Here is an 11,735-nt window from a genome sequence, read left to right as displayed (position 1 = left end):
ACTCGCGATGCATGATTTCCGCGATGCATGATTCCGCGATACATGAATTCCAGCGAGGCATAAATTCTTCTCGCGATGTATAAATTTCGACGAGGCATGAAATCTTCTCGTCATGCATGATTATTGACTCGCGATGCATGATTTCCGCGATGCATGATTCCGCGATGCATGAATTCCAGCGAGGCATAAATTCTTCTCGCGATGTATAAATTTCGACGAGGCATGAAATCTTCTCGTCATGCATGATTATTGACTCGCGATGCATGATTTCCGCGATGCATGATTCCGCGATGCATGAATTCCAGCGAGGCATAAATTCTTCTCGCGATGTATAAATTTCGACGAGGCATGAAATCTTCTCGTCATGCATGATTATTGACTCGCGATGCATGATTTCCGCGATGCATGATTCCGCGATGCATGAATTCCAGCGAGGCATAAATTCTTCTCGCGATGTATAAATTTCGACGAGGCATGAAATCTTCTCGTCATGCATGATTATTGACTCGCGATGCATGATTTCCGCGATGCATGAATTCCAGCGAGGCATAAATTCTTCTCGCGATGTATAAATTTTGACGAGGCATGAAATCTTCTCGTCATGCATGATTATTGACTCGCGATGCATGATTTCCGCGATGCATGATTCCGCGATGCATGAATTCCAGCGAGGCATAAATTCTTCTCGCGATGTATAAATTTTGACGAGGCATGAAATCTTCTCGTCATGCATGATTATTTATATTGCCCCCGTGAATAGTAACGGCAAGACGACCTCCAAATAATATATCGACTTGATCGATAATGATAAAAATAATAATTGCATAACTGTCTCTTCTGAGGTAATGCATTGTCTTGATCGACAATAATCATCTTGCTTTGATAACGCAATGCAAATAGCGTCTTCTTATAGCAATCGTGAAATCTTCGCTGAGATTTCTTTTTGATTCACCTTTGAATCTGGCCAGACACTTTGTAAATTTCATGTATTGAGGAATGGCTTGAAATAAACAAACGCATTCACAAGCATCTTGGCATAAACGATATGAAATGCTTCTTGCTTTCAATAAAATCACTAGCTTTGGAGATAGTTTTCTCTTTCTCCGTATTCATCCGTCGAAAGAATTCGGCCGATTTCGAAGCAAAGCTATAAACCTGCATCCACAGAAAAATTGTCAGTTTCAAACATACTGATCTGTGTCGATCCCTTCGGCTGTTTGCTCCTTGTCTTGATGTCTCCGGTTGATTTCCCGATTTCCCGACTCTTGATAGATAAGGAAATATGTTATGCCAAAACAGATGAAATATAAAGGGGAAATTTTTAAGAGAAGCAAGAAATTTTTAAGAAATAGTATCTCGAAAAAGTCAATGCCAAGTCATGTCATGTCAGGCTTAACGAGCTTCTTTGAGTCCGACGCTTGTCGAATGAATTTCAGAGGCTTTCCGGACTTGTGGGGAAGTCCCATGACGAAATTTTGAGGCCATCCTCAAAATTTCTGTCCCAGTTTAGTATCTTGCTCATCTTTCCATTGTAACCGAACAAATCTCGGAATTTTTGAGATCTTCTCAAAAATTCTGTCCCAGTCGCAAACTCGAAATGTCTTTAGTTTGATCCGCTGAGGAGAAGGTTCCTTTTGGAGAATTTTTGAGTCCCTCTCAAAAATTCTATCCCAGTTTCTATTGTAGAAGGGGGAAATAGAAATCTTACGAGAGATATGACCGAGCCCTTGTGGCGCCTACGTATCCCATTGAGGCAGGAATCAGGTCAAACGTAGTTCCCCTTGAAGGTTAACAAGAATAAATTTTACAAAGAAACCGACCGAGGCCGACAAAGGCCGCCTACGTATCTCATTCTTGAGAATTCAGGTCGCACGTAGTTCGTTCGTAGAATTTGGTCTTCTGTTTTGACTTGTTAAAGAAGTCCAACTTCAAATGAATTTTTTGAGATCCTCTCAAAAATTCTGTCCCAGTTTCCATTATGAAGAGAAATGGAAATCTCCTGGGTATATGACCGAGCCGTTGTGGCGCCTACGTATCCCGTTGAATCAGGAATCAGGTCAAACGTAGTTCCAACACAAAGGAATAATCAAGGGGAATAAATGGGTTGACCGAAGCCGACATAGGCCGCCTACGTATCTCGTTCTCGAGAATTCAGGTCAGACGTAGTTCGTTAAAAATGTGCGATACATTTTCAAAGGAAAGGTAACAAAACTTCATACGCAAAATTTGGCCAATGTTGGGCATTCTTCTTCTCGAATGATTATCTCCAAATGATTCAGTTCAGAAATGTCTTGTACTCACTCTTGAGCATCCAATATGTCCTTCATTCAGGTGGTTTCCTCAATATTGATCAAGTTGTTGTTGATCATGTTTTGTATCTTGTGCTTCAGAGTTGAACAATTCTCTGTGTCATGTCCAACGGCTCCTGAATGATAAGGGCATCTGTGGTCAGCTCTGTAAAATTTTCCCAAAGGATTGGCTGGTCTTCCTTCTATAGGATAGAGCTTACCCATTGCTTTCAACCTTTCATAAAGTTGAGTTTGAGATTCCCTCAATGGTGTAAATACTTTAGGAGCTTTCCTAAATTTTGGGCGAGGAAATTTTTCCTGATTGACATTATGGTTTTGGTATTCCCTTTTAGAATCTGACCTCCTATGAGTAGCCGTGATCATACTTACCTCCGCCAATTTTCTTTTTGATTTATCCATATCACTGATTCTGGCAGATTTTCCATTATATCGCAATGCGGTGAGTTTGGTGAGCTTTCCAGTCTTGAAACCATCTTCCAAAGCTTCTCCCACTTTGACAATCTCGACAAACTTTTGTCCCATCATACACAACATTCTTTCGTAGTACTCAGGCCCTTGAGTACGAATAAACATTTCAGTGATCTCACGTTCGGACATTGGAGGTTGAACTTTTGTAGCCTCTTTTCTCCAACGAAGAGCGTACTCTCGATAATTTTCTGTAGACTTCTGTCTGATCTTCTCCAAGTTGTAGCGATCTGGGGCATCTTCTATGTTATGTCCAAATCTTTCTGTGAAATCCTTTGCAAGTGCATTCCAACTTTTCCATTGTTTCAACTCCTGTGACGTAAGCCATTCCAGAGCTTCTCCACTTAGACTTCGACTGAAGAGAGGCATTAATAATGCTTCGTTTTTGTCAACTCCCCCGAGTTGATCACAATAAGCTTTCAGATGTGTTAGAGGATTTCTTGTCCCGTTAAAAGTGACAAACTTTGGCACCTTGAACCCTTCTGGGAGGTCGAGATTCGGATGGATGTATACATCCTTATAGCTTAATCCATCGACTTCGGAAAAATAGTGTAATCTCTTCTTTCGCCTTGGGTACTTCTTCTTTTGACCTCCACTCTCTCTCCTGTTCCTCACAGTGATCAAGCTCGGAACAATCGGCATGAGGTTCATTTGAAGTTGGGATTTGGAAAGTAGTCTTTTGAGGTATGAGTGGGATAATGGAGGGATTCTGGGTATTTTGATTGGCTTGATAATTTTGGAGGAAATTTTGAGGATCGGTATTTTGGTTTCGAGGGAGATGAAGGATTTGATTGGTATTGTGAGAATGATGTGGTGCTTGACACGATGTGGTGGTGTGATGGGGATAAAGGGTAGTTAAGTCAATGGTTGGAGGATTTTGAATGGGGTTAGAGAGAAGGTTCTGAACTTGTTCCGTGCTTGAGGGAGGATAGTGGAGTGGAGGTCTTCCATCTCTTGGAGGGTTGAATGATGACACTCGATTAGACAAATCTTGCATTCTTTGCATTTCGACCCTCATTTCGGCAATCTGTTGCATCAGCTGCATAATTAACTCATTTTGATCTGCCGCGGTGGGTTGAGCCACCACAAAATCTGTAAGGCTGACTTCCTCATAGTTGTCTCCCATGGCTGTATTTGCGTTTGGTCAGGGGCAGGAATCTGCGGGACCCTTTGATCTGGTGAAGTAGTGGTGATCTGCTAGCTTTATCGACACAGATCAGTAAGATGTACCTGCAAGGCAAAATAACTCAAATGCAGATTTGTTAGTGCATATCCGGAGTACAAAATGCATAATATCGCACATAAAACAGATAAACACACAAGTCGCTTTGTTTGAGGATATCTTAACCCACGAATGAGGACGGAAATATATTTTGAACAAACAAGAATTTGTTTGTTTTGACGCCATCTCGGGAAAGCTGAATCATGTTGAGCTATGTTCTTCTTGCAGCTGCCTTTCGACGTCCGTTGATCTTATCTTCATATCTTCAAAACATGGAGAAGAATGAAAATTTTCTGTGATAGGGGCCGGGCCGAGAAGGCTGCCTACGTATCCCACGAGGAGAATTCAGGCCCAACGTAGTTTGGATTTTAGGATGAAAATTTTCCATTCATTCTTCCGTTGTGATTACAAGGGAATTGAAAACAATATTGAAATTTCTAGAAGACAACATTTGGCGATTTCTTATCTTGTGGCTGCGTCATTCCTGCTTTTCGGACAGTGGGAAATGGAGGCTTGTAGACGATTTCTTCTTCATCGTCCTCCTCAATTACTTCACAACTGGGGCCACTGTGATTTGCTCCTTGATCACGGGCGAGGTATTTTCCGCCCTTTGGGTCGCTATGGGTCGCCAATTCCTCGTCGAGCGCCGCGCTTCTGTCCAACAACACAGCAGTCTCGATATCTATCTTCGCCTCTCTCGCCTTTCCTTCGTGTATCTCCAAACGAAGCAAGTTCAACCTTTTCCTTAGGCTTTCGGTTTCCATCTCAACCTCCTTCTTTCTCTTTATCTGTGACACCAGATCTTCATCCAAGGTTGTGATCGCAGCTTTGTAGATCGTCGTGGTCACGTCTACTTTGAGTCCTTCCTCCTTAACCTTCTGAATCTCTCGAGTGACTCGCTCGATCTTTCTTCGCAATTCCTCCTCAGTGAGCTCCGTTTGGACGTTCTTGCCTTTGTCCATAGCGGTGATTCACCTTTCCTGAGACGATAGAGCGGTATTTAGGATTTATGGTATGGATTTTGTGTGAGAAACTTGAGACTCGGGATTTTTGGTCGGACAATTGTAATGTTGGCTTCTGTATACTCTTTAGAATTTTGGCTAGGAGTGGGTTTACGATATCCTCAATCAAAGCAACATAACACATAAACATTTAAACAAATATATCGTGTCCTAAACATGCATGTGACCCTTTTGTGCCAAGGGTAGGCCTAACGAATTGAAGGATGTATTGCGCCATTTAAATAAGTAATTGTACCCCCGAAACGAATTTCACTAGATGTCATAGCGTTCATTACACAATCAAAATCAAACGGGATACATCTTGGGAATGGGATGCAATGCAAATACATATATAAAATCAATCCCACGCAGGGGAGTTAAAGAGTTGATGATCCAGCTCCTCTTCTGGCCTTCTCCACTTCTTCTCGGATAATGCACTTGCTGGTGAACACGTATGGCTCAGCGAACGCAGCTTTGGAAGATGTTGGTACGGCTTGTAAGGTGTTCATCTGCTCGTCCAAAATAGTGTCCAAACGCATTAGACAAGTCCTTGTGTCAGCTAATTCTTGTGACATTACGGCCAAAACTCTCTGATTTTCTAATTCCCGGAGTTGGTATGCTTGCTCTTTTTGTTGAAATTCCTGTTCTTTCTTATAGAATTCCTGCTCCCTTCGGTCCCACTCTTGCTGAAAATGGTACGCGTGAATCTGAAGCCTTGCCTCCACGTCTTCGATTTTCCGACTTGTGCGTGGTGTCGGATCCACTACACCATGCAAATTATTATGCAACCATGTCTTATATTCGTCAACATATCCAGCTTCACGCCTATCTCCGGTGACCTCCCACTTCATGTTGACACGTCCGGCCCATTCCTGGAGGATAATTTTAGCGAAAGGTATTTTGTCCTTCTCGTTGTAATCAACAATGAAAGAGCTAGCATCTCCTTGGGCGGGTATGATTTGGACTTTCCCAAATTGCCGCATTACTCGTGTCGGGTTGTAAGGACGCAATCCTCTGATTCCGGGAAGGACTAAAAATGGCAATTTGGCCCCTTGGGCTGCTATCATCTGAGACCTGAAGCTCGATAATACCCATTGTATGTCTCCTTCTTTCAAATTGTAAAACACCTTTGCCCACGCATCCCTGGTGGGGTGAATTGGAAATTTACGGATACTCAAGCAGAACTCGTAATTATCGAGAGGACTTGTTTGACTTGGTTCGGCCAAACCCTGTAGCTGGGGGTTGTATCTTTTGCATAGATGTTCCGTCAACCACCATTGAAGTAAGATGTTGCAACCTTGGAAAAACGGGAAACCATTCTTGCACAGGCTCAAAGATCGGTAAATGTCGGACAAGATGATTGGGGCCAAACAACAATATTTCTTTTCTTCAGATTTTCTACCGACTCCTCTGAACATGGCATTCACTACCATTATTACCCAGGTGTCGATCTCTTTACCTTCGTCTTTAGGGAACACCATGGTTCCCAAGAGGCATGCGGAGAAAGCGATAGCTTGAGTTTGCCTCCAAGTACTGTGATCATGAAATTCATCTGGGAACAATCTAAAATAATTGTCGTGCCCCCACCTCTCGAAAAACCTCATTAGTGGAATGTCGTTGGTCTCCAACCAATCTGCATTCACTAGGAATAACATGTCTCTCAATTCGTTCTTGGTTGGCCTATCTGGTAAGAGAATGTGATGATCGGGACGCCTTTTCCTTTTGCCACACGTCCCAATCGAGTCAAGGCAATCTTTGATCTCTTCTAGTGTGGGTGTTATTTCGACATCTCCAAATCGAAAGACCATCTTCTTATCGTCCCAAAATCGGGTGATGACCTCGATAAACGTGGGCCATACCTTGAAGTTCATTATCGAAGGTAGGTGACCCAAGTAAATCGAGATTTCTCTCTTCTGACACTCCTTAAGATTGCCCCACCATACTCGAAGAATGTCGGGCGCCTGGGTGACCATTTTGAAGTGAAGGAACTGACTTGACATCTACAAAAACATACAACTAGTTAATTTTCAATCCCCCCGATACAACAACTAGTTAAACACGCAATACATCCTTCAAATTTAAACAACCAACATGAGCGTCCTATCGAGCCGCAGGCTCTTTGGACTCAAGGTGGACTTTTCTAATGGGCCCGACACTCCTTGGGTGTCGGGTCATCTTAGGCCAATGCGCTATTTTCGGGATTTGGTTTCGCTCTATCCTAGTTTGACTAAGAGTGGGTTGTATTTAGAGTAGATTGGGTAACCCAAGCGGACTACTTGGGCTGGGACAATTAACGATCGTTGACTATCAAGTAGTCAACAACACTCGTCAGGGTGCCCCAAGAAGATTTTTGGTTAACGAACGACTGCGAACCCGCATAATCGTCCTTTAGTGGAAATGTAAAAAGTGTCGTTTGACGGAAGTATGTATGCTATGTATGCAACAGTTTAAAAAATCTAAATAATTTAAACACTTAAACAGTTAATCACAAATAATCAGATACGTTAATCTTAAGGTTAGAATCCTCCAAGTCCCCAGCGGAGTCGCCATTTCTGTTCTATCGAAAAAGGGTTGATTTTCGAAAAGGGTTTGTTTTTGAACTTTTAGGAGTCGCCACTTAATTTTTAAGAAAAATCAAGAAAACTTCGTTTCTAAACAACTTAAACAGAAAAATTGTTTTGAAACATTTTAAGGGTTCGGGATTCCTATTAGTATCTTAGGAAGGTGTTAGGCACCTAAGACACTCCGTTAAATACGATTTTCCGACGATTAACTTATTTGACTATTTTTTAAAGGCTAGCGAATTTTTAAAGCTAGATTTCTCAAATCTTAATCAAACTTAATAAAACATTATTGCTTTAAAATCCGTTTAAAGTTAACTCTTTTTTAAACTTTTCAATTCTAAGCCAACTCGTGAGTTTGAAACTTTATTGTTTTAAGATTTATTTTAATTTTGATAAAATAAAAGGCGTCGAAGGGGGTTTGGAGTTTCTAAACCTAGACTATCGATAGTCCTTACAAACATGTAAAACAAGTAACGGGGGGGAAGAGAGAGAGAGAGAGAGATTTGGGTCCAAACTCGGATTCTGTTCGCCTTGACCGAGTTTTGGACCCACCTGTTTTTGGGGTTTCGACCCATTTCCCTTTCGTACCTGTCCTAGTCTAACATACAAAATACATTTCCAGAAAATAAGACAACAAGGGCTTATGCCCATTACAAAATAAAATACAAAGATATAAGAATAAAGTAAAAACATCTTCTAATCCTCTTCTTCGAATTTCCTCAAACTTCGCGATCCTTAGCTTTGACGGGTTAACTCGACGGAATTTTGAGCCTTTACGGCTCAACAAAGATGTGCAAGCTAGAAATGAAGTCCATAGGGACTCGCGAATGATTTCACATGCAATAAAGATGACGATGGATTAGCATATACATAAGAACCATTAACAATCATCTTGAATAAAACAAGAATAAAGCAGAAGTATGTGGAATTAAGTTAGAGGAAACAAGAGACTCCGATTCAATTCTCAGAGCTAAGACGTGAAAGAGAAATCACAGCCAATAACAACAACAGGGACATGCGATGCACATATACACCGAAACAGCCATCATATGCATAGATATACGCTTCTACTATACTTTCATAATAGCAAAATGCATCGATAGGTAAGTTTGAGACACTGATAGCTTGCTTAGGTCTATAAACTGGTGATGAAAAAGCTAAGAAGGTGATATCTACTCAACATTACAAATTCCGAATAAATTAACAAAACTATGGCCATTCGGATGTTCGACAATCGAACTAGAAAGCAATTAGGAACACGATACATACATACAGAAGAAAAGAACAACGTAGCCATCATAAACGGACATTCCATCATCCAGGGAAGATGAGTCCGCCTAGGTAACCAAACGACCAATTTTATCAAGTAAAGCCACCACCTATGCGCGTAAACAACAAGTACATCATGATATTCCAATTTCAAATGATGAAAGTAATGAACAAATCATAGGTCAGATTAGTAGTAAGAAGGTCTATGGAAAAGATTTCCAGCTTCACGACTGAACTATGACTTTCCTAGCCTGTCGATGGGGATATCGCTGAAACGGGATCATGAATTTGGGATGAGAAACGTCAAGAACCTTCAAACAAAAGAACAAAAGAAGTAGCAGCCGGAGAACATGGACTTGAAAACAGATTTCATCATTTTAACTACAGCTGATCAATAAGTAAAATACAGCTCGCGATACTACTATAAGCGACCCTTTCAGTTGAGATTCAGACGAAACGACACAAACGACAAGTGTAACTAAACCAACCACGATATGCGATGTGATTCGAACTCAACAAACCAACAAATACAATCTACTATATTCACATACGAACAAAACCACGTATACTTAACATTAGCGTATTCCAACATATTTGACCCAGGGCAAAGGCGACAGACCAGCAATCGATTTACGACAACTCACTAAACGTCAAAGCAATGAAGAACTACTCCGAAACAGAAGAGAACAAAGAGATGGTAGAAGGCGAAGAGGAAGCTTACCTGTTGAGGAGCAGCGACAGGGACGGCGTGAGCAGCAGCCGACGAGCGACTTCCACGCTGAACCACGCCTCTACTTCGCGAGTTTGAACAAGAGGCGTCACACCAACCCTTGACGGAACGACTTCCTTTTGTCCTAAAATTCCGATTGCTTCAGAATCGCCAACCAAAATAAAGGGAAGCCAAATCTTTCTCAAAATTTTTTTTTTCAACCCCAGGTCTGCTTTTTTTTTCGAAGATTTTTTTTTTCAACTCAAATCGCCCCCCGAATGACTGAAAAAATAGAGGGTATTTAGAGAGGGACGCTAGGCTTCCTATTTGAATTCGAAATTCGAAATTCCCTTGGGTCAAACCCATTGCGTGCTGGCGAGGGCGACTGTGACGTCTCGCGTGTCGCAGACCTGCGTGACAGCGGCAGGAGTAGGTCTCTGCCATTCCGTCTCGTTCACGCGAAGGGGAAGGGAGAAGAGTGAGAGGAGAGACGCGGGGTTGTTGGAGTCTCTCTGTTTTTTCGCGTGATTTCTGGGGAATTATGGGTTTCTGTCGAGAGGGGAAGGAGAGAGCGAGCGTGGGGGAGACGCGGGGAGAGGATGAGAGGAAGGGAGAGAGCGAGGAGAGAGCGTGGGGAGGGGGTCGCGTGGGGGTGCTGTTCTTCCTGGGAATGGGGTCGTGTGGGGAAGAAGAAGGGAAAGGGAAATGGGTCGGGTCGGGTAGGAATTGGGTTGGGTTTAATGTGCTGGGCTGGCATAGTTGAAAAAGGGGATTTGAATTGAAGTGGGCTGGGATATTTAAGTTAGTGTTGGGTTGAGAGGTAATTGGGCCTGGGGAGAGTGAACGAAGTGGGCCTGGGGGTTGGGCTGGAAAAGGGGAAGAGAAATGGGGTGGGCTGAAAATAAACAAAAGGGAAATGGGATGGAGGAAGGGAAGCTTTAAGATACACACATATACATATACATATATGTATATACATATATGTATATATATACATCTATCTTATTTTCGCAAGATTTATAAAACCAATTAACTCATACCGACGCGGGTCAAAATTGGGTGTCAACACTCTCAACTCCACTATTTATAGGATTACATTGAGGAATACCAAAGGGTATCATAACATTACATTAAACCTTGAGAATTACTATCCATTATGGAGGAAATAAAGTTAGGAAGTATGCTCATCCATTTGACCACATTATCAACAACATTACTACCAATAAAGGATGAAATTAACCTAGGTTTTATGGTCATCCATTTGACCACATTATCAATAATATTACTACTCATAAAGAAGGAAATTAACCAAGGAGTTATGGACCCATCTTTGTGCGTAGCGATGGGGCAATTGAAACGTATATCGTGCACCCAAAATTTTTAGGATGAAAAATATTTGGCTAATGACTAAAAGCTAACTGTAATGGAGAGAATTCATGATAACTAGTTGGCCTTATTCGCACCAATGTTGTTGCATGCAAAATAGCATGCCCCTATATTGAAACAGCCTCATTAACAATGATCTAGCTATCAATTGGAGATGCTTAATCAAGGATTCTGCTAGACCATTTTGAGTATGAACATGAGCCACTGGATGTTCAATTGTTATCCCCGTGGACAAACAATAATCATTAAAAGCCTACATGTAAATTCACCAGCATTATCAAGACGAATTTTCTTTATTGCATAATCTGATTTGTGCTATTAATCTTATTATTTGAGCTAACAACCTCGCAAAAGCCATATTGCGAGTTAATAATAAACACACATGTAACCATCTTGTTGATGCATCTATCAAGACCATATAAAATTGTAAAGTCCCACATGGAGGGTGAATTGACCCACATATATCACCTTGTTTATGTTCTAGAAATGCATGGGATTCAATTCCAACATTAGCTGCTGATGGTTCAATAACCAACTTTCCTTAAGAACAAGCAGCACAAGAGAATTTCTTTGATTGAAGAATTTTCTGATTTTTTCAAAGTATGCCCATGTTAATTCTCAATAATTTTGCGCATCATATTAAAATCGAGATGGCCCAACCAGTCATGCCAAATGATAAAATCATTAGGATTAGTAAACTCTTTGTTTACTATGACTCGTAATTCAACTATACTAATATTTGTATGGTACAATCCAGAAGAAAATGCAGGTACCATGCACATATTTTTACCCCAATTTTATTGTAGTAAT

At 41.3% G+C, this 11,735-nt stretch overlaps 1 protein-coding gene across 1 annotated transcript; it reads right to left on the bottom strand.

The window, feature by feature from the left end:
* Positions 1 to 2,327: 2,327 nt before the first annotated feature.
* LOC138347185 (uncharacterized) lies at positions 2,328 to 3,416 on the bottom strand. Its single transcript, XM_069294839.1, has one exon. It carries the CDS (start codon positions 3,414 to 3,416, stop codon positions 2,328 to 2,330), a length of 1,089 nt encoding a protein of 362 aa, XP_069150940.1.
* Positions 3,417 to 11,735: the final 8,319 nt, after the last annotated feature.

This window comes from Solanum lycopersicum, chromosome 1 (genome assembly GCF_036512215.1).
Source record: "Solanum lycopersicum chromosome 1, SLM_r2.1".
Lineage (NCBI taxonomy): Eukaryota > Viridiplantae > Streptophyta > Magnoliopsida > Solanales > Solanaceae > Solanum > Solanum lycopersicum.
This window is presented reverse-complemented; position numbering and strand designations above follow the sequence as displayed.